Source organism: Haplochromis burtoni, unplaced genomic scaffold, assembly GCF_018398535.1.
Source record: "Haplochromis burtoni strain Fernald_Lab_line unplaced genomic scaffold, NCSU_Asbu1 Contig_169, whole genome shotgun sequence".
Lineage (NCBI taxonomy): Eukaryota > Metazoa > Chordata > Actinopteri > Cichliformes > Cichlidae > Haplochromis > Haplochromis burtoni.
Genome location: NW_024582530.1, coordinates 514986 through 539088, shown reverse-complemented (window position 1 = coordinate 539088; position 24103 = coordinate 514986). Strand labels below are relative to the sequence as shown.

Sequence of the window (24103 nt, the reverse complement as noted above, 5' to 3'; positions counted from 1 at the left end):
ACACACACACACACACACACAGTTCCTCTTTTGTTGTCTGTCTGGTTGTTTTGCAGAGTTCTGTCCGTCTTGATGAAGCCACTATTTTACCATAACGTATATGATGGCATTAGATAAAAATAAATCTTTTCTGAGATATATGATGTCACACTTCGTTCCTGTTTTTGGCTTTAGATTTCCTTTGACAGTTTCAGCAGGGTTTTGTATTGTTACGTCTCAGTTTTAGTGCAGTTATTCATTTATTTGAATATTTGGTTTCACTTCAACTTTATTTAAATTCAGTTCCCTCTTTGGTTTTTTGGGTAGGGGGTCTGCTGCGTACGAGAAATGCACAATGAGTCACATTAAACTCGTCTGAACTCAGACTAATTACCTCTAACAAATGCCACTGTGTCCACACTGATATTTGGCATATAACCTGTATCATCCTGTGATAAAAGGCAAACACGGCACATCAAAAACATTTTACTATTCGATTTTTTCATGGAATAATAAAAATATCTCAGTTTAAACACTTGATATGGTTTCTGTCTTCTATTGTGAATAAAACATGACTTTAAGAGATTTGTAAGATTTGTAAGTCATTGCACTGCGTTTTTATTTCCATTTTACACAACATCCCACGCACGGCTTTGATGTGCAGACCTGTAACTGCACAGCTCTGCAGTGAACCACAAACTATCGTCACACTGACTTCACCACAGTAGCCCACAAGTAGCTGCAGTGGGGTCAGCCTGACTGTGCTTGTATGACCCAGCCAGGCTTACAAGCCACAGATCATCTGATTATCAGATCATATAGTCATCATATAGTCCGGGTGTCCAAAGCACTATATTAGTATCTGGTGTATTTTTGCTAACCATGAGAAAAATTCCAGTCCACTCACAAACAGAACTTTAAATATTGCAGGTATATTTGGGTCAGTTTGTATGCATCCCTAGTCACAGAGTACACAACTTACACACACATGGCTGTGTGCAGTCCAGCATGCAGAGTGACAGTGAAGACTCTGTACAGGTGGAATCATCGCGGAAAAGTTCACTTAAAGAAGAAAGAGAGCCACAATGGAGCTCTTTGTGACTTAAAAAAAGAAACTATCAAAAAGCCTGCATGAAGAACAGACAGTTGGTTTCACTTCATTACAAACTAGTTGTCTTTTATGACATCTGTGTTCTCTGCAGCAACCCACAGAATTTTGACACTTCCCCCTTTGACAGATACAACATGCAGACAGTCTGCAGCGCTATGCTGAACTGCCCGCAAACAAACAGTCTGACAGCTCCAACTGCGAGCAGTTACAATGGACTGCTGCTTTTATAACTCTGTTCTACTTTATATATCACCCATTCACTTTTTCCACCGATTAATCACATTTGGACCAGAGAACAACATGGGGTCAGTATCCTGCCCAAGGACACTTCATCCTGCAGACTGGAGGAGCCAGGGCTCGAACCACCAACCGCGCAATTAGCAGAAAACCTGCTTAACATCCTGAGCTACAGCCACCAAAGTTTGGCATGCTGTGTTTTAAATGCTTCATCACCCAAAAACACAGTGAACACAGTCAAATGTTCACCTGTGCTGAATACTTCATGCACCTGACAAAGTATGGAAAAATTCATCATTTCAATACATTTGCAAAAATAAAGAACATAACTGAAATACCCTGGTCTTTATCAGCCAGGGCACACACATGGACACATCAGCGTTACGCTCTACAGTCATCTCCAAACATACGTCAGAGTGTTAGAAAAGAAGAAGTGGCTGCATCACATCCTGTGTGTAAACATTTCTCACCTTGACTTTCTTGCTCATCTTGTTGCGGAGGTAGCTGAATCTCCGACCAATTTTAGGCCCTCCTTTTCCCTCAGTTTCGCTCTGCAGGGGACCTGGCTCATCCTCTGAAATACTGAACAACACAAAGGGAACTTTCAAAGGCACAATGCTCATTTCTATTTATATCAGCAAATGTTTTCCTGTTCTCTCAAATAACTGAAACCCATTAACATTACAATCATGGGCCTGAAGAAACAGAATAACAAACTCAAATGAAAAACCCAACAGGATCAGCGTGCCATGCACTCAGTTACATGCAGCCTGTGCTGCATCTCTTCAGTATGATGTGCTTTAAAAGTGAAGCAGAGGAAAAAAAGATTTATTAGCTTCTCTTCCTACCTGGATGCCAGTGACCCAGAGTGACTGCAGAATGAGTTCACACCTGCATGAGGCAAAGATGACAATCATCATTTGATCAGGACAACACAGCTGTAGTCTGAACTGCACAGCAATGTCTTCAACGCCACAGTTACCAAGCAAAGCCTGCTTTTAGTAATTGGTTGACACGACAACAAAAGTGATGACTGATGAACTCCATTGCACTTCTAACCCTAATAAAATGACTAAACACAAAGTTAACCAAAGACATTGGCAGATGTGCTGAGTCAGTACTAGTGCCGTGCTCTGTATCACTGGCAAGAGTACCGTAAGAAAAATAAACGTGCACAGCTACATACTGTTTTTCAGATGTCAGCAGTTCCTTGATAGCCTGCCTTACCTTTTCTGTGGGCGGCTTCGTGTTTACAGACTGCATCCTATGTGCTCTGTGTAAGTGTCTCACCTGCAGCAGCCTTCAGCACGGCTGCTCAAACAATCAATCATTCCCTTCATACTTTGTCATGGGTAATATTACGACAATAACACTGTTTTAGTAAAAGAACCACCTGAAAGTAATGTTAATGCACTAGCTGGTCAGAGGTTTAGGTCACATTGAACACGGCACACTGAAAGGGAGACACTCGTCACACTTACACAGACTAGTTTATTAGTTTAGGCTTCTGAAGACAAACACGTGGGGTCCAGCAATGGGTCGACACATTTGAACTGCTTTGATGGTCAGTGTTACAGGGCACCAGACTGACAGAGGGAACACTACAGGGACATTCTTCATACTTACTCCCTCCCTCCTCCTCCTCATCACTGGAGGAAGAGCCAATGGAAAAGAAGCGTCTAGTTTTTGGGAGGAGCGGAGAGATACTGACAGAGAAGCTGATTCGTCGCTTTGATGGAGGAAACCCACTCGCTAAAAGGTATTCATGGGTGCAGCAGGATGAAAGAATCTTAGTGGAGAACGTCGAGAATCTTTACTTCTCAGAACAAACGAGAGGCAGAGACAGAGGACTGAGAGACTCACCCTGTACGTCCCGCTGAGTGACGGTGACCATGGAGATGGATTTGGTGAGAGTTGGATGATGAAAGATGGCAGGACAGCTGACAATCAATGATGTCTAACAAAACACAAGAAATGAAAATGACAAGTATATAAATCCGTCCTCTCATCGAATAACAAAGCAAAAAAAAGTAAGAGGACACACCTGGCTATCAATGCTGCTGCTGTCTCCTTCCTGCTCCTCCTCGGTTAGGGAGGCCAGAGACCCCCTGTCCAGGCTCTCCACCTGTGAACTCCTGCCTGCAGCCACCACCTCCTGATCACTGATGCTGGCACACTGTGTCTGGCCCTGCACCACTTCTGTGCCCACTTCTAGACTTTCTAGACTGTGGCTGGATGAAAGGAGAAATGAAGTAGGACCATGTTTCCTGACTCAGGTGGCACACTGTTTTCTGCTGGTGATGTCAGTGCACGGCTCCTCCACTTATCACTCAATACTGTAGTATAAAACCAGTGCTCTGCTCTGTGTCTGTCTCCTCATAGTAAGTGTGCTATGCTGAGTAGTTATTATTTTACAACTTTTATACTTTTATAGCCTTTCAGGACTTTCTGCCAACTTTCTTTTAATTTAGTTCCGGTTCGTATTCATGTCCAGGTTCTATCCATCCATCCATGCATGCACAATCCTGATTTATACACCAGTGTCGCTGGTGACCAGCTGTCATAGGGCGAGAGGTGGGGGTAAACCATGGATGGGTTTGACTGTTTTTACATCCTGGACGAACCCCCAAATTGTTATATTTCACCAAAAGACTTGGGCAGAGAGTGGAATAAGAATAAAGTGTCTGGGTGGAAAAGCTGTGCACCGGCTCCACAAGAGAAAGGAGGCTGGCACCTGGAGCAGAGAGAGGAGAAGCAGGGTGCAGCCACAAAGCACACAGCAGCCTGCTAGGCTGAACCACACGTCTAACCAGACCTCATTTCATAATGCGCATTGGTATGTTGTTGTGTCATCTTTCTCTGTGCTCGTCTTACATCATAGTCAGAGGTTTTAAGTCGCTCTTCTATCGAAGAGCTGTTGAAACGAAACAATATCTGTGTATTACTGTTGACTTCTGCCATTTACCTTCTGCTGTCTATTTGCTCCTGATCAGGAAAAACCAGGTTGGATGGACACCAGCTCATACTGGAGAAAGGGACAGATGGGGGACGAATTGTGAGAAACATGCAAAGAAAAACAAAGAAAAGAAAGAGAAGATGTTTGATGGCAGGGGTGTATTAAAACAAGAATTAATGATAATGGTGTTGTGGTGAGAAAGATGTGTCTAAGCTGTTAATTTAAGTTTGTCTGAAAACTGGCACATTGCTTTAATTCATAACACTTGGACTCACATCACAGCAACACAGCCTGAACTGCACAACTCAATGCAGAAAATACTGTACAGAGGTAATAATCATACATCTCAGCACTACAGCCAGAGTTTAAGAGAATCTTTCCATCTCCACCTCAGTCTCAGCACACTTTGCTGACCTGCTGCTCTCACTGCGCTGATGACTTTTCCACTGGATGCCATGCTTGGGCCAGGGAGTGTCTGTGTATGCCGTGTGAGTAGGCTGAGGCTGCACTCTAGTAAGAAGGCAGGAATGCAAGCCTGATTCGGCTGCTGTGAGGAATAGCGGTGTTGCACTCACACTCTAACAACTCAGTTTAAGGTTCTTAACATTGCCTCACATTTGAATACGTGTTGTCCTTTTCATCAGTAAATCAGTCATTTCTCAGCTGTTTCTGAATGTGTGAAACACAACTCACAGAAATATCAGCCTAGACGCACAAAAAGAAAAAGTATGTGGCCCTGCAAGGAAACAGAGGCAGGCGTGAATAAAGCAGGTCATGGAAGACGGGGTTACCTTCTTCTGTGGAGAGGGGTCTTGGCTTGTTTCACCTCTCCTGAAACGGTCTTCAGTGAGCTGAAGGAAGGGGCAGGCGGACTGTTGATGACAACAGGAGGAAGATACACTCGTGAACAAAGGTGTGGAAGCTGGCTTTAATTTCTCCTGCTGCTCGACACGGAGCAGATGCTCGGCTGCTGTGTTTGCACTTACTGTTTGCAAACGCAGTTCATGTAACTAACTCTGAATGCAATTGTGTTTTGAAAAATATCAGCCAATCTGGAATTTGACGTCAGCAGGATTTTTCAATAAAGTTGGGAGCGGAGCATCTGTTCTCGTGTTGACACCAAGTGTGTGAACAAGGAGACCCATCAGTAAAGTTTTAAAAGCCAAATGAGACAGATTCTGACCCGATACAAGGCTTAAGCTGCACAACAAAGCACAATTTCAAGGCTACCCGAGCATTAGACAGCACAACTGACTGATGCCAAAGCCACAGATGTTGTTCTAGTCCAACCAAGAAGGCCTCCACAATGCTAACATGCAGCTTTGATACAAAGCTGCATCTTAGCATTCACATCTATGGAAAGAACTCCTTAGACAGCACAACTATACAGAGGGTCATATTTTTTACTTAGAAGATGGTCCTTTAGTGGCTCAGTGTCAGAACAGCCCGAGGTTCCAGTACCTGCTCTGTGAGAGCTCCATGTGTGTGGCTGTGTTGGTCCTGCCCGGCTCCCAGCTATGGCGACGCAACGGAGACAAGGAGCGACTGGATGTGCGCAAGACGGCTGATAACACTGGAGTTTCTGGAAGCTGGTCTTTTTTCTCTTCTTCATCGCCTCCTCCCTCTACCTCTCCTCCTCTTTCTCCTCCTCCTCCTCAGATGTATGTCAGAAAAAAATATTACAACCACTCACCGGTTAAGAATGAACACGTAACAGGACACATGCAACACACCCAGCACATCGTTCAAACAGTTACTACAAATACTAATGACTAATGTTCTAACTCTGAAGTAAATGCTGAGAATATGGGATGTTTCACTGGATTTCACCAGAAGCTCATTGTGTCTGTGACCTGAGTGAAATCTGTCCTGATCTACTGTGCATAGCAACAGACAGATTTACTTTCAGCTCACAGGCAGACAGACAGGAAGTAGAACATGCCAAAGAGCTTGTAATTATTAACTTCTTCAAGGAAATAACAGTTTCAGGTATCACTGTGTGCTTTACCTCTGTCCTCTGTTTCTGACATCCAGGACAGTGTGGAGCTCTGAGGGGACACAGCGCCAGATGTGTCCACTGACAAAGCTGCTTTGCTGGGACTGACAGCTTCTTGCATCAGTGCATTACTAGTGGAGGAGTGGGCGCCACAGGCCTGGCTGTCCATGTGCCCAACACCAGTCTGAGGAGCCTCAGGCTGGAGAGAAGGGGAGAAATGTGAGGTGGATTTTACAAAGATGTAAACAAACACAAAGCTAGGGCACTGAGACACACACACACTGTAGTAGATTTTTAATATAGGATATTTTAGAAGCTGGGCATTGGAGTGATTTGAAAGGGCCCTGTAAGAAAACGTTCTCAGGGAAAGAGCTGAATGTGGTCTGTGGAGGATTATGAGAAAAGCTGGTGGAAAAGGCCTCTTCCAGAAAAAATGAGTCACTGCTCACACTCTCTGACCAGCTCCAAATATTTCTCTGTGACAGCAGAGAAGTTCTGCTGCACCAAAACTGCTGATATTTTGTATGTGTGCGTGCGTGTGTGGTTATGGGAGTAAGGAGAGCATTGATTATGAACACGCGGCAACATTATTTCATACAAATGTCAAACACGTTGTGTGGTCTGATAAGTTTGGATTTCCTTCAGGTGGCGGGGTCAGACTTTGATGTAAACTCCTGCCCAGTGTCAGTGGCTCAGGCTGAGGCTGGTGGTGTATGGGTGTGGGATCTATAAGTCGAGCTATCGCAGCTGATCGTGTCCATCCCAGTATGACCTCAGTGTACCGTCTTCTGATGGCTACTTCCAGCAGGATAAACACTGCACTTCAAAGCTCAATTGTCTGCACTCAAAAGCTCCCAAAAAACCCAAGAGCCTCTCAAAGCAAAGAAGCGACGTATTCGTCAATGGCCAAGTCAGTACCCTGATTTCAACTTAACATGCTTTTAAGTTACAGAAGATAGAAGTGAAAGATAAAAACCCACAAACAGCAGCTGCTCTACAGTCCTGGCAGAGGATGTTAAAGGAGGAAACACAGCATTTGGTGATGTTCTTGGGTGCTAAACTTCAAGCAGTCACTACAAATTCATTCATTCTTTTAATTAAAATCATGTTTGATTAATTAGGTTTGAGCCTCTGAAACTTTGGACTATGCATAGAAATGTCTGTAATTCCTCAACAGTTAATGTGGTATTTCACAAAGTCTATGTGTGTGTGTGTGTGTGTGTGTGTGTGTGTGTGTGTGTGTGTGTGTGTGTGTGTGTGTGTGTGTGTGTGTGTGTGTGTGTACCTTGTGAATTAGACCATCATCCAGCTCAGGAGTGACGTTCAGGCCATCTTCCACCGCCGACTCTCCCTGCACCAAACACAGTGACACACACGTTCCTCGGTCTGTGTGAATATCTGTGAAGAAGAAGGAGGAGGACGGTCAATCACTTCCTGCTGAGTGAGCGAAAGACAACATGAGTTGTCACATTAGAGACTGTGGCATGCTATAGCGCTGGTAGAAAGGAAGTTTATCTCATATCACACCAACCACAGAGAAACAGCCTGCCTGTTTCTCTGTGGTTGGTGTGTGAAAGCACACTTTATCTGATAAAGTTTAAAGGTTAAATAAATAAGCGAACATTAAGTGCTCAAGCTTTAAATTTACTGCAATAATAAATGAAAGTTTATGTTCTGAATTGTACCATGTGGCTCAGTGAGTGTTTACATTCATACAAATATTCTATTTAAATAATCTAATTAATGTATTAATAACAATCTTTGGTTTTTGCTACTGATAACTCTACTCAAATTATCATTAAATAATAAAATAATCCATTTTAATGCAAAGTTTTCGTTACAGAACCTCATCAGAGATGCAGTGAAATCAGTGTTTCCACTCAAAACGCATTTAAAACCAAGCCTACAAAATGCTAATCACGTGTTATTACATGGTTTTGCATTTTGCAGCCCTGATTCAAGTGTTTGCAGGCGATCATCACTCTTCCTTATGTTTGATTGATTCAAATGTTACTATGGAATTAAACAGAAATAGCTTGAGCCGTGCTTATTACAGTGGAACTATTATAAGTGTTTCCACACATCTCCATCACATTTTACAGCACATTAAATACGAGTTCTTGAGGGTTCTGCTCAGCTGTACTGGTAGCAGGTAAACTGGTGTTAAGATCTGGTTACTTCCTTTCAAAATAAGTGGATTGACAGTCTGTAAGCCTTACCTGTACATGGTGTTATTGCGTTGTGTTCAAGACTGGGCTGTACAGGACAGAGCACATGGCCTTCTCTCTGGATCTAACAAAGAAACACAGAGGGAGAGAAAGCAGAATGAGGCTGCTGTTTGCAGTACATGAGTTTTCCTGTAAAGTTCTCTGTGCTGAGCACACAGCATTGTGCTCCGAAACAAGGATGAAGAACTAAGCGTCATCCTCAGTTCTTCGCAGAATTTTTCTCTGAGCGTTCTCAGGTGACACAATATGACACTGTCACACACAAACACAGGATCCACGCGTGACTGATGACAACAGCCGTTCGCCCACGTACTGTGTGTGCTGCATCTGTGTGTTACATGTTGATCCAACACATAGAGAATGATTGTTCCACACACACAGCAGTCCAGTGTAACATAAGACCGATGTAGGAAGGCTCCTTTACCAGGGTGCAATTCTGCAATTGTTCAAACATCAGCTGCTCTGAACTGCTCAACATCCCTCCGGGACAACACTTTTCCAGCCTGCATATGTCTTTAGATTTTTAATGTTTTGGGCCATCCAGCTGACCAGTTTAGTAGCAATTTCCTTGCTACTAAATATTCCACATTCCACACTGTCAGTGAACTTATGACAAAGTGGGACTGACTGGAACATCAACTCAGTCGTGAAGTGGTCGGCCACGCAAGACTACAGATCAGGGTCAGCGGATGCTGAGGTACACAGTGCACAGTCCGCAGCTCTCTGCAGAGTCAATCACTACAGACCTGCAAACTTCATGTGTCCTTCAGATTAGCTCATAAACAGTAAGAGCTTCATGGAATGGGTTTCCACGGCCAAGCCTTACATCAAATAGCACAATGCAAAGAAGTGTTCTTTGGAGTGATGAATCACACGTCTCCATCTGGCAGTCTGATGGAGGAGTGTGGGTTTGGCGGTTGTCAGGACAACGGTACTTGTCTGTCTGCATTGTGCCAACTGTGAAGTTTGGTGGAGAGCGATTATGTTGTGGGGCTGTTTGACCTCTTAGTTCGAGTGAAAGGAACACTTAATGCTTCAGCATACTAAGACATTTTGGAAATTTCATGCTCCCAACTTTGTGGGAACAGTTTGGGGATGGTCCCTTCCTGTTCCAAAATGAGTGCATAACAGTGCACAAAGCAAAGCCCGTAAAGACATGAGAGAGTTTGGTGTGGAAGAACTTGACAGACTTTCTTTATACTCGTGGCTTCTGATGGAATGTACAAGTCACAATTGTATGTTTTGTGTTTAGGGTACAGAAATAATCACTGTAAAACTGCACGATGGCGGACTGAACAAAAGACCACAAAGACCTCTCTTCTCTGATATCATCTTTAAGATAAATGTGCGTGTTTAGACAAAGGCTGACTGAAGTCTAAGGGCTGGATATTAATGTGAGTGAAGCAATGAATTGTGTAACTCCTACTACTTTTGTCACTGCTGTAGGCTGGGCCATCGCAGTGATCTCATATTTAGTTGTGTGATGGTTAATCAGTAAAGCCAATGACTCCTTTGTCTCGCTGACGACTGTCTCAATGGATCTGTTGTCTTAGCTCCATGTTTCCTGCACTGTCTATTGTCAACATGCTGCAGAAAAAGATCCACACAAAAGAGCAGCTCTCCAACATGTAGGAGACAACAGGCAGCATTTGTCACTCTGCACCCATGCAGCATATGCTGGACAGTTGTTTGGAGGGTGCACACTTGATTTAAAGTGAACACTCACTTTAAATCACCAGAGATAAGTACATTTAATGAAATGTATGAAGCATGTGAACTGTTCTATCCCAGTTTAATGAGCTTGAATAATTTACCTGTGCCAAATAAAACATATGTTTGTGTATGTCGATTGGCGATCTGTCCAGCTGATTTGAATCATCTAATGCTTTCAGTGAGTCTGAGAAAGAACATTCCTTTTTCTTGTCTTTCTTGTCTTTTCTCCCCTCGCTCCCAACCAGTTGCAGCAGATGCTGTTAGTTAAAAGTTAATAAGGGACAATCGCAGCATTGATACACTACTGACATTGATAGACTATTAGCTGTTACAGTCTGTTACATTCTGTCAGTAATAGACTGTTTCTTAATCAGCATGATCAGCATCACAGCTGACACAGCTGAGATGCTGTGTGTTAACAGCAGTGCTGTCATCTAATGCTGGGGGCTGTCACAAAGCCTGCTCTGCTCTCTCATCTCTGCTGGGAAGAGCTGATACGTAAGAAGCAAGCCAAACCAGCCCCCGGCAGCAGGATTTCATTTCTGCATCACCAAAGTAGAAGTTGGAGTTCTATTGCTCTGAAAATTGTGTGAATAGGAGTAAAAACAGAGAAACTGTAATGCAAACCATGCTTTGTGTTACTCTCTGTGACAGCATAAAGGCTGTGGGTGTGACAATTTCACACTATCACCAAAACACTGATCATAGTGATATGTACACAAATCTTCGTATATATATGTGTGGGTTTGCAAAGAAGATGCCAGTGAACATGATGCACACACCCTGCCTTCTTCTCTGGACCACAGCTCATTTAAAATGGACTGAAGCAAAGTAGGAAACTGTTCTGAGGTCAGACCTTTCCAGATTGTTTTTGGAAAACATGGGCACCACATCCTCCTGACTGAAGACCAAAGGAATTAGGCACATCTGGAAAGGCTCCATCAATGCTGAAAGGTATAGAGATGTTCTAAACCAACAGATAGTCCATCCAAATGACACCTTTTTTAGACGACTCTCCATATTTTGCATAACAATGCTAACCCATGTATGGCATCTGTTAAAGCATGGCCGACCTGGCCTGCTATGGCGTTATTTTTGTGACCCTCACAAACTGAGAACATCTGGAGCATCATGATAAGAAAGAAGAGACAAAGAAGAAGAAGCCAGGACAGCTGAGCAGCTAGAATCCTGCATCAACAACATCCCTCTCCCTCAAAATAACTGGCAGGTCTAAGACTTTCAACAGCAGATGAACAGTATCTGAAAGTCATGTCTTTAAGAAACAGGAAAAATCTGACAGATTTTCGAGCGTCGTGTACGACATGAAATCATTTCGAGGTCAGTAAACACAACCAGAATTCAAACATAAGGCACACAGGATTATAAGGGGCACTGTCGATTTTCAGAAAAATCAAAGGATTGATTTTAAGTGTGCCGTATTTTCCAAAAAACACGGTAATAACGACGGCCCGCAAGCATGCTCTACCAAAAATAGTGCTTTGTTGTGTATCTGACGGACGAAAGCTAAACCAGTTCCACAACACTGAAGTTGCAGCATTTTTACAAACCAGTTCAACAATCCCCTTTCGCCCTTCTCATTCTCCGTCGCCGCCGTGCTTTTTCCAGCATGTGCGTATAAAAAACAAAGGCATGCGGGTTTTACCCATATTCTATCGCGATATTTCATTTTCTTATCGTTGCCCGATATTATACCGGTATTACCGTGAACGGTATGATATGCCCCAGCCCTTGGGGCGGCTATCAAGAAGCCATTTTTAATGAAGGGAAACAGGAGGAAAAGGCTGAGGTACCCTACATGACACAAGAACTGAACTGAAAATCTGTGGCAAGAGGTCTGATCAACCCAAATTAGATTGTTTTTAGTGTGAGTTAGGATGAGAGAAAGTGATTCTGTGGACAGGTGTCCTTCATACACACTGAGAGTTTAGATCAGGAGTATCTGCAACTCACTGATTGTCATGTGTGTGCCACATCTGTGGGAGCCACAATTCTTACTTGCTGTAGGGGATCAAATACTTCAATATTTCATTCAGTGACATGCAAATCAGATTATAACTTTTATGTAATGTTTTTTCTGGATTGTTTGTTCATATTCTGTTCTCTCCATTAAAATGAATCTGCCATAAAAGGGAAGTAAAAAAAAAAGGGAGTGAGCAAACTTACAAATTCAGCAGGAGATTACAGAATTATTTCCCTGAGTGTATCTACAGAGGAGGGCAGGACAGAGGGTCCAACACTGAGTGTCTGCAGTAAAACATGGTGGAGGCTCTGTCATGGTTTGGGCTGCTTTTCAGCCAGTGGTGTTCGACATCTTGTCAAAATCGATGGAATTATGAATGCAGAAAAGTACCAACAGATTTTGATCCACCGTGTAAAAACACTTGTAAAGAATCTGACTGGCAGCAGCTTCATTTTATGTAAATACAACAATGAACCCAAACACACTGCAAATATAGTAAAAGCATTCCTGGAAAGAAAAACACAAAGTGGAACACCATCAGTTATGGACTGGCCTCCCCCGGACCCCGGAACATGCATATATTTACATGGACGTTCGTTCATGTTTATAAATCACCGCACAGATTTCCTAACAAAATATAAAGAAATGAGGCGTGGCTCAAGACTTCTGCACAGCACTGTATCTAAAGTACATATATGAAGGCCATGAGTGACTGCAGGACTCTCAGCCATCAAATCACCAGCTTTTTTCCCTACCTTAATCAACAGCACATCCACAGTGGGCTCTCCTTTGGCACAGAAGCTGTACCTTCGCCTGTGCCTCTCATACATGCTGCCAGTTTCACCCTCAGCTTCTAACAATCCAGGTCTCACACACATGCTGACAGCGAAACATACTGCAGGCAAAAGCTCAGCTATCGCCCCGCTCTCCACTGTCTGTCCCGACTGCAAATCTGTCACAGCAGCAATGATGGAAACAGCCGAGGGAGGAGTACGAAGGAAAAAGGTCCAACTGGAACTTTGTGCAGTTACAGGCAGCTGATTTACTTGAGGTGAAACGAGAAAACTTCACAAAAGAAGAAAACAGTTAGTAGTATATCCAATTAGCGACATGAGAAGAGGGAATCCAAACCAAATCCACTTAAACAAACAGTGAAAGAACAGCTAACGCAGATCAGTGTGCTCCTACTCAGAGTAATCCTCTACAGCCTGCGAGCTCTGACGAGGAGACTTCCTGCACACATCTGTTTATAACACCAGCCCCCTCTCCATCCCTCCTATCCACCCGCTTCCTTTTTCCCTCACTGCCTTCTTCCCTCTCTCTCTGTCCACTCCCTCCATCAAAGGAGCCAAATAAGAGCAGCAGAAGTGGATAAATAGTGACTATGCCCTGTGCTGAGTGACTGTGCTGAGTGATAATGTCATATGTGCTGCTGCACCCACATGCACAATCACTGCCACATCAGGGTGACATAAACATGGAAAACAGACACCTGCAGTCAATGCCACTGTAAACGGATGAGAGGAGGAGTACACCAGGGACAGGCCGCCAATATGTTGCAAGGCTAACACAAAGAGACATACAACCGTTCACACGTACTGGACATTTTCAATCACAGTTAACCCACATGCAGACCTGTGACACACACCCACATATGTACACACAGAGCACACAAACAGGCTTGACATCAGAGCGCTCGGTCAACACTGCACCAGCACACAGTTCTCGTGCTGAAGTTACAAAAATAAAGAAATCAAATTTATTTCTGGCATGCCTCATATTTTCAGTATTTGCTTTTTCACACTACAGCTCCCACAATGATTTGGGTACACCTTGGGGAAAAAAAATGTGCAGTATAATGAATAAGTTGGTTGAAAAACAACACGTGTGTGTGCATATGCATGTGTGTGCATATGCATGTGTGTGTGCATGTGTTGCTGATAACATGATGAAAGTCATTTTTAATAAATTAAAGAACTCTCTCAACAACACAGAGCTAACTTATAGTCAGTAAGTGCAAGAAATCAGCACCACCTGTGACCAATCAGCAGCACACAAACACAGCGGTAACCACGGTAACAGCCGAACACCACCCAGCTCTGACAGAGTGAGAGACGGTCACATCTGGAACTTTTTATACCTACTGAAACCACACGGGGGCAACAAAGAATACCCGAAAATGAGTGAGTTCCTACAGACTGCATCAGAGAGCACACAAAGAGAACACAGGGTTCAATTTTCAATTGAATTCAGTTTTATTTATATAACGCCAAATCACAACAGCAGCCACCTCCAGGTGCTTTATACTGTTAGGTATAGAGCCTACAATAATACAGAGAAACCCCAACAATCAGACAACCCACTATGAGCAAGTGCTTTGGTGATAGTGGGAAGGAAAAACTCCCTTTTATCAGAAGAAACCTCCAGGAAAACCAGACTCAGGGAGGGGGCGGCCATAAGCTGCGACAGCTGGAGACGATACGAGGAAGACAGGAAGACTTGTTGCAGGAATTGCTTCAAGATCAACCCGAGACAGTGATGAAGTTCATGTCCTCTGGATGCAGAGAGCACTTCCATCAGCACAGAAAAGCTTCCTCGTGGAATAAAGGTGATAAAGATGGTCACTTCACTACAGGGTTGAGAGGGTCAGGATTTTCCTTTAATTTGTCACCGAGCCGTACATGTAAGATGTGAGACTGTATCAGCTCTGGCCTAACTGCATTAACAGATCTGTTAACAGAGGTTAGCAAACCTGCTACCTGATCCCAAACAAAAACTAACTCAAATGTGGACACAGTGGAACCCAGGATCCTTTAGAAAGTTCCACAAACATGATTCAACAAGTGATTTCAAAGTCCTATGATCACTTTTATGGAAAATAAATAAAAGTGCCAAACATCTGAATCAAACACATGGAAATCCAGCAGTTTCTCTAAGACTCCAAACTCGACCTGCTCATCTTCTCAACAAGGTAGCAAAGTTTTACATGAAAGCGAATAAAGCAGGGTCTCCTATACCGCTCTGTGTACTGTACCTCCCTCTTCCGTCCCTCCCTGACTCTGACATTACACCCCAGGGCAAGGTCTCAAGGTTCCCATGCCTCCCACTGTAACCTGCAGCTCTATGATACCAAACAGTGCGTCATCAGGAGTCATTAGAGAAGGATTTATATGGTGTCAAAGGAGACCGCGGCCTGGCCCGCTCTGATCTAACCCCAAAACCACAGAGAGCAAAACTAATGTTCATATGCACTGCAGGAAGGAGAGAGGAGGTGGGCTTGTGGGACCTGAGTGTGGCACTGAGCTGGTGTATTTGTCTTAGCTGCTCGGTCTCCGTGCTCCCTTGTCCGCTCTGTCAAATAACAGGGTTTTAAGGGGGTGGAGCCTTAGCTTACTCTCCAGAAAGTCTCAGTACTTCACTCCTGCAAGAGCCTGCAATGATCACATCACATCTAGCCAGCTGCTTCGCAAAACGTTGACAGGTTCAGTGTATGCAGGTGAGACAATAGGACAGACTTGCCTGTGACACTATGAAACAGTCACTCCACTGAACAGAAGCTCACCTGCAGAGTGTGTGCGCTGTCCCAGCCTCTCTGCTCCTGCTCTGCTGCTCCTGCACACGACAGAAAACACCATCAGGTTAGCGTGGACACTCACTGGCTTTGAAAAACGCATCAGCCAGCTACAATATCATCCACAATACACAGAGCACAGCTATATTTAGAGGGTGGTGAATCAGTGATGAGAACAACAACATGAGGTGGTCGGATCAAACAGGCCAGTCATTGCACACACACATTAACTCCAAAGCCTCTGAAAACAAGGAAGTGATGTCATTGTTCCAGGAAGAGCAAACACTTCACTGAAAAGTGATCAAGGTGTGTGTTTTGTATGTAAGGAACAAAACTGCAGTGGTAGGCACACGTAAAGGCTAGGTTTTCTCTGTCTTAGCAGGGCAGAATTATGAGCCTGGGCCTCTTTCAGCTAGCTCTGGTGCTAATGCTAGCTGGGCCTCAGCACGGGTATGTTTTTAAAGTGTGAGTGCTTGTATTAACCTAGCGTCGAATAGTATAATACTCGTTTAATGTCCCGCTGTCCTTCGAGGCCTTTGCTCAATGGATCAGAATCTGAATTGGACACACAGAAACACACACACACACACACACACACACACACACACACACACACACGGGAACAGAACTCATACCACAACCATATTTCCACCTACCTCTAGTTTTACATTTAACTGTTATGATGTTATGATGTTGATTACATCATCACGTTTCCTGGATACAATGCAAAATATAAACAGTGCCTCCGAAACCAAGAAAAGCTAATGCTTACCAACACCGCCACCATCACAACACACACACACACACCTTTTTTGGCCTGCTTCCACTCAGTCTCATTAAGAATGGAGGAATGTTGTAACTGATGCGTTCCAGTCACTCCTTCATTAGACCAGGAGAGAACTATGGAAGACTTTCACCGTCTCAATCAAGTATTCAACACTATGACTGCTCATGTGACAGCTCTTTCCAACACTAACTTATCTTTTCAAAGAGTAACTAGACCATAGACACACTCTTCAAAGGTTAAAAAGAATTTTAAAGAACATTTATGTCAGTCTAATGAATGTGGAATGAGATATTTTTGCTATGATGATTCTGTTGAAGGAAAGGAAGAGGTTTGTGGGGGAGAGGAGGATGAATGATGGTGACAGGAAGGTGACGAGGACAGGAAATAAAAGAGATCAAAGTGACAATAAGAGACATGAACAAAGATGTGTTTGTGTGTGTGTGTGTGTGGGGGGGGGTGTAGATGGAGTTACCTGTGTGGGATGCATCCTCCACTGTGAGCTTCTCCACTTCTCCTCCTTTCTCCACCGTATCCAGACCTTTAAATACACCATCCTCAGGGTTCACACAGACACAGTCGTGAGCTTCTCTTTGGTTTGTGCCACCGTCAGCTTCAGGATGGCTTGCAGTAAGACTATTGCCATTTGCTGATGACAGAAGTTCAGCTGATTCCACAGGAGCAGTAGTTTCCTGTGGAGTGGGACTAGTTAGGGAAGCTGGGTTACTGGGGGTAACAGGAAGTGCTGAACCACTCTGATGTGGCATTATAACCAGCTGTGGCTGGCTCTCCTTTCCTGGAGTGTGAGAGTGTGAGGCTGACAGGTCTGCACAGCACTCACTATCTTCTGATCTATCCTGCCACTCAGCATCTCTGCACTCCACAGAGTGACCGCCGTCTTGATCGGGGATCTCTCTTGTTTGAAAGTGCTGCTGTCCATCTCCCTCTTCAGGACAGGCAGCCTGATCTGTGAGCAGTGGATTCTGACAGTGGGACTGGCTCTCTCCGTCTGCCTTAGCTGTCATCACCTCTGGCAAAGGTTTGTTATCTTCTTCTTTAGGTGGTGAGCATGTAAAGACTTTGCTGTGCAGACTTTCTTTTTGAATTTCCTCTTTGGGCTGTTTTGGTAACTGAAGAGCTTCAGCACATGAAGGTAGGTCACTGTTAGCCTGATCGTCTCTGTTAGTTATACAAGATATCTCTGCAGAAGGTGCTTCCTCTGCTGTGTGAGCAGACACTTGTCTTATAGATGTGATGTGGTTAGTGAGGTGAGAGTGAGAGTGTGCTGCAGGCTGGTTTTCTGTGTCAGCTCTGGCGATCAGCTGTGGTGCCAGCTGTGAGCACTGAGTCGTGCTGAGGCCGACTGCACCGCTCCCCTTAGCTAATGATGGACTGGTTCCTGCTTCTTTGCCAGCACACACTTGACTCTCTGACATATTGTCTAATAAATGTTGGCTAACTTCTATGCTAACCACTGCTGATGCTATTGCTACTGCTACAACAGCTACTGCAGCAGCAACCACATCTTCATCATAGTTCTGCTTCACCGCTCGCCCTCGCTCCATGGAGCACGCCTCTGTGGCACTGTCCTCGTCACCACTCTGGCTTCTTTCCTCAACTCCTCCCTCTACGCCCACCCACATGTCATGTCTCATTTTCTCCGTGTGCTGCTGACCTCTCAGCATCTCAGGGGCCAAACAATGCTTTAAATATTCCCTTGAAGTGCTCTCAGTGCTTCCTTCCTGAATGTGAAGGGGAGCAACATCCGCTCTGTCGTCAGCTGGTACAAAAGCAGCTTCTGTGGGACGCACAGATTCAACAAGTCCTGCTGGTGTTCCTGTGGGATCCACACAGTGTCCTGGCTTTTCCTCCCTGAGCTCTGTATCCTCCGACTGTTTAACAAATTCCTTTGGATACTTGGAGTTCGCTAACTCGATCTGGATCCCAGACTCTGTGGCTGTACAAGTAACGGTCAGATCATCGTTTGGTGGCAGAGCCTCAAGATCAGCATTATCCGGTGCTGGCTGGACAGGAATGGCAGGCATCTGTGATTCCAGCTCTCCAGGGTCACGTCCTTGTGTTGCCTCCAGCTGCACACTTGTATTTATCTTTATGTCCACCGTACTGACGTCTGCTTCACCGAATTCTGAGCTCACGGTCTCATCCTCCAATGAGTCCTTTCTTCTTTCTGTGTGTGAAGCTGTAACTGGAGTGGAGTGTGCTGTCAGATGCTCAGTGTGACTGAGCTCTTCAGCAATGAAACCAGAGTCTGAGCTTGTAACATCACCGCCAGCTCCATGAGCGCTGCGGGCCTGGATCTCCGTGTGGCCGGGTAGGTGCATGGCATCATCATCGGCTTCCTGCTTCCGGGCCGGCTCAGAATCAGGGAGGCAGCAATCGTCTGTCCTCTGCGTCTGTGACTGGATGCCGGGGTCTGTTGCTTCTTGGCTTTCTGACTGAATCTCTGTGTGACCCTGAGATTCTGTACTAGAGCAGGAGCTAAGTTTGGCTTCTCCACCTCCTCTCTTCCCCCTCTTCTTTCTCTTGCGTTTTTTGCTCGTTGCTAGTTTTTCTCCTCCCTCTTCAGCGCCTGCTGTTTCACAAATCCTTCTGCTGAAACTTGTCTCTCTGTTACTGGCCTCTTCTCTGTCTCCTTCTACTCCTGCCTTCTCCCAGTCTGACCTAACTTCCTCCTCTCGCTGCACTTCCCGTCTTTGTGCGTGTGGCCCATGTGACAGCGCTGGCAGGTTTCCAGCAGCATGTGACTGACTAGGAGCTGCAGACAGAGCCTGCTCTAACAGCTGTGGAGAACTAAGACCTAAAGCTTGAGGTGAGCTCGCATCGCAGTTTCTCTTCTGTGTCACTCCTTGCTCCAGTTGTCCGGGGATTCTCTCACCCGTGGTGCCACTGTCGTACCAGACTGACTGCGAGTTCACTTCTGTTCTCCCGGAATCTTCACTGGAAACTTGTCCGAAGTTTTCTTCCTCATACCAGATGGTTTTTCCGGCTGCTTCTGGTCCCATTATGCTTCCGGTCCAGCCTCCATCCCGCCATAGCACTCTCCTGCCTTTCCTTTCAGCATGTGTGGACTCGGGGCTGGCTCCCGGGTCAGATGAAGGACTTTTCTCCATAGTGCCGACTGGGCTTGGCTCCTCTTGCTCTGTCTGACTGTCCTGGGACTGCTCCTGACCCATGGCCACTGAAAGGAGACGAGCAGATTAGGGACTGCAGAACAAACAGGTCTATCACAGCTTAACTCTTAACTCTTACTCATCAAATGGATTACTCTGATCTGGATCACACACCCAGCCCAGACATTACACACCACAGCTGCATGCCGAACACATGAAACAGTCCCTGACCTGCCAGCTCAGGTCTGTGATGTCAGATGGAGCGGTTAATAGTTTGTTGAACCCCGCCTAAAACAGACACACTACATCTACAGCAGTGAGAACAGGCCTGACACAGACTACCTGCAACGCTGTGATAAACCGCAACTTCAGACAGAGGCGAGCAGACTGATGATGAGCTGGGATGGATTTCTGACTGACCTGCTGAACCTCATTTTCCTTCCTTCATGTATCTCAGACTGCAGCAGGTTTTGTCTTTAGTGATGATGACACAATCCCTACACAACAACAACGCCTTAAAGAACTCATCTTTAATGTGAGCTAACAAACAACCACCGGGCTCCTTCAGCTCTGTGGAGTTTGGATCTTACTGCTCATCGTGTCTCTATCTGAGCAAGCTGTTTGCAGAGGAAACAGGACCAAACACACACACCTCAGAAAAAACCTCATAAACATGAAAAAGCTCAGATACTGTCTTTGTATGCACGTTTTCATCAAACAGCAGTTTGCACAGATGCACAGATGTCTCGTTTGTTACTCTTTGAGTCTTTAAGTAACTGAACAGCCAGAAACTCACAAGCTCATCATTCCTTTTCTTCTTCTCTCTGCACAGCCTGCACTTGTTGTTAAAGAGCGTTTCGTTTTTGCCCACACCTCAGACGACGCACAGCACAATAAAGTTGTGTATTCAGTTACAGGACGTACCTGTCCCATCTGCAGCTGATTCCACTGTGATTTCTGCGCTGACACTTTGTGTGTCTCTTCCTGTCTTTGACACCAGCTTACGCATCGGCAGCTCCACTTCCTGTTTCTGGTCTTCCTGTTTATCTACGACACTGGCCGTAGGCAAGGCAACCACCTTCCTGCCAGCACACTTCCTTTCAACACCTGGTCCCAATACTGGCCTTATGGGTGATGGAGTTTCTTGTGTTCCTCCGACATTAGTCACGGTCGCCACTGCTCGTTGTCTTGGTGAGAGAGTTCCACTTCCTGTTGCTGTGCGAGGCCTCCGTGCACTTTCTCGGCTCTGGTTTCCTGAAGACTCTGCTGCAGGTCTTGTGACTTTGGCAGTTCTCTTTTTGTTTTTCTTGTTCCTCCCAGTGCGGGCAGCTGCTGTGCCCTGGTGTTCCCACCCTTTTTCCTCTCTTTGACAAAGACCTCCACTGGTACAGGATGTTTGACTGACAGCAGCCGAGTCGTCCCCTTGTGTTCTCTCCTCCAGCGAGTGGAAGCCTGAACTCTGAAAAAAGGAAAAGAAATACAAATGAATCGTATATGGAAACATGCAGAAATGACCCACGAAGCAGTTTAGCACATCGTTTGCTCAGTATGCGTGAAAGACAACATTAGCAGATGGATGGCTGTTACCCGAACGGGTGATCGAAGCTAATCTCAAAACTAACAAAAGAGTGACGTCCAAAAGAGATGATCTGTCACAGCCATCAGTGCCTACAACTGCTGATAGTCATACAGCTCACTCACTCATTAAGGAAACGAAGGCTTCGCATGCCTACCACAGCAACCCACTGTATGTGGAACTGATCCCTACACTGCAAACAAGCTATCTTGGCTATCCACTCACATGTTCAGGCCAGCCATGAACTGTCAGGTGAGCTGCATAAAGTAGGTTTAAAACCTGAAGAAGAAAGGAGACACTTATGGGAATTTTAATTTCATTTGGCCTTCACTCCTCTGGCTCACAGACCTGCAGGAAACAGCAGGTCACAGTCCAGCGTCTCACTCTTCTGGTCTGACTGTGACACCTGCTGGCTGGGACAAAGTACTCTGTTACTTCAAGCTTTCCTGTAAGGTTTTCCACTGGGTGGATGTTATCACTTCATGGAAATCATGACGCATGCCACATATGCCACACCTGTGCAGTATAAACAGTTTAATGCTCCTCTGCTGGTCACCTGTCTAGGACAGCTGGCTCTGTATTAGCAGCAAAGCCCATATTTATGCAAGCTCACTTTGTATCCTGGAAATGATGCATGTGTGAGCACGTTGAGCCCTGGGAGTTTCCCTTTGACCTCATTATCCCATTGTCATATTACAGACACTGCTTAATAGCATCGCTACTCACCAAGTTACCCTATAAAAAGTTCACACACACACACACACACACACACACACACACACACACACCTATGACAATTAGAATCTAAATATAATAATGAATGAAAGCCTCATGCAGCTACAAAGTAGCAAAGAAACAAGCCAAATTCCATCAGCAGCCAGGAACAGGAAAGAGCTGCAAAAGTCTTTCTGCACACTGTGACTGTTGATGTTATCTACTCACCACGGTGGATTTGTGACCCTCCATCAGCCTCCTCAGCTCCATCACTTCCTCCGGTAAACAGCAGCGCCCCCTGCTGTCTGTCCCTGTGTCCCCCTCCCTCTGGAGGAGGAAGGTTAGGGTGTAGGTACCTACACTGGCATGGTACTGAAACACTTGACCTTTGGGGTAAACCTGCAGTGTCTCCTCAGCTTCCGCTTGAACATCTGGGAGCGTTGCATAGCTGCAATGACAACAACAAAAAATGAGTTTTCTTGGTTTCTTCTGTAGCGCACGTGCACAGATCCAGATACCAGGATAACAGGAAACACAGAGAAATACAACCCCAGGGCTCCTACCTGTTCACAGGAATGATTAGAACAGAAAGTAAAGTCACAACGAGGGAGGAGCTGAATCAGGAAACTGTGCAAGAGCTCAAATAAAGACACACTTCACCTCCTGTCTCTGAGACACACAACTCATCCATGCCCTCCCTAAAGAGGAGGAGCCCTAACCATGCAGCCAGATCACATCACAGAGCTCAAAGCTACTGATACACACACACACACAGACACACACACTTCGATGTGTTGTGCTCTTCTCAGGGACAAAATGAATGCCTCATGTTTCTGTGAACTCTGCCAGCTCCCTCCCTCTGATTCAAACACACAAACATTTTCCAGGAACTTGGAACGTTGCTGCTGGGACAGGATCTGATCTCTAACAGGGGCCCAAACATGTTGATGTCATGTATGTGTGTATGTATGTTTTGTGTTTGGGAGAGCGGGGTCTTGCATCTACTGCTCGTCTCTTTCCTAGCACTGACTTTCTGACCCCATCAACAGGAAATCACAATCACCTGCTCTCTGATGCCTGCTGCAGGTGTCTGTCTGTTTTATATGCTGCTATTGTTGTTGTACAGTCATCTGCAATACTGCCACCTACTGGGCTAGTATATGTGTATTTAGTTCTGCTGTTCTGTGCAAAAATGACGCCCTGCTCTCTGATGAATGTGCTGGGGATAAAAGTTCTGGGTACTCTGTGTGTTTGAACACAGCTATGAACACATCATTGTCACCACGGCTTACTGCCTCACAGCCACAATGGCACTCGTGCATACACTGTGGTAACTGTGGCCTGGAAAACAGATGTTTCGAAAATGAAAAACAGTAAGGTGGGGCAACGGCACAGTTTTAGGTGGGGTTTGTTTCCTCCGAACAGTCATTTAATGCAACGCTTCAGTTCACCTGCAGACATCCAGCTGCACCGTCTCGTCCTCATCGGTGACAGAGCTGTGAGAGGCCTGGGCACACAGCAGCAAACACACAGCACCCAACTGTGTCCTCAGCTGCTACAGTCTTTGCACCACCCATTCAGTAAAGCTGCTGAGGCTTTGAAAAGGGACCCAACACTTCATCCAAAGCATGAGCTAAAAACACTAACATCATCTCTAGCTAGCATCTGTGGTGCTGCACATATTCACTGGATCCCTTTTAAATATATTAGGAGCTTGTTAGTGGAGCTCAACAGGACAATAGGATTAGTGGCCACACTGAAGACTGAGGGCAGCAGTGATGAACACACTGACCGATCACAACACAGGACAAAACACACACTGTCCTGGTGCCTTCCAGCTCCCAATGGTGGCCACCAAAGTTTTCATGCCTTTAAAAATACTAATAAAAATAAGAATAATCTCCATATTTCTCTGGCACTGAATGCAAACCAGATTTACTGAAGACAGTTCTATTTCTATTCAGTTTTATTCACAGCAGCAGTTACCTCAACACGCTCTGTATTGTAAAGACCCACAGAGAAACCCCATTTGAGCAAGCATTCGGCAGCAGTGGGAAGGAAAAACTCACTTTTAACAGGAAGAACCCCTCAGGGAGGGGCAGCCAACTGGAGCCCTGTTGTGTGCC

The 24103-nt window shown here is 45.2% G+C and overlaps 1 protein-coding gene across 9 annotated transcripts in view; it reads right to left on the bottom strand.

The window, feature by feature from the left end:
- LOC102303669 (A-kinase anchor protein 13) overlaps positions 1–24103 on the bottom strand; it is a 57870-nt gene that overhangs the window by 13351 nt on the left and 20416 nt on the right. For 4 of the 9 annotated variants that reach the window (XM_042225357.1, XM_014337190.2, XM_042225360.1 and 1 more), the window contains 14 exons: positions 22206–22425; positions 20612–21146; positions 17032–19755; positions 15764–15813; positions 8499–8571; positions 7565–7677; positions 6292–6478; positions 5745–5937; positions 5075–5155; positions 4293–4352; positions 3372–3558; positions 3191–3284; positions 2176–2218; positions 1798–1909 (listed from right to left, as the gene is read on the bottom strand). In XM_042225357.1, coding sequence (XP_042081291.1) covers positions 1798–1909; positions 2176–2218; positions 3191–3284; positions 3372–3558; positions 4293–4352; positions 5075–5155; positions 5745–5937; positions 6292–6478; positions 7565–7677; positions 8499–8571; positions 15764–15813; positions 17032–19755; positions 20612–21146; positions 22206–22425 — 4672 coding nt within the window. The other 5 variants (XM_042225362.1, XM_042225358.1, XM_042225363.1 and 2 more) reach the window with 5 other exon arrangements.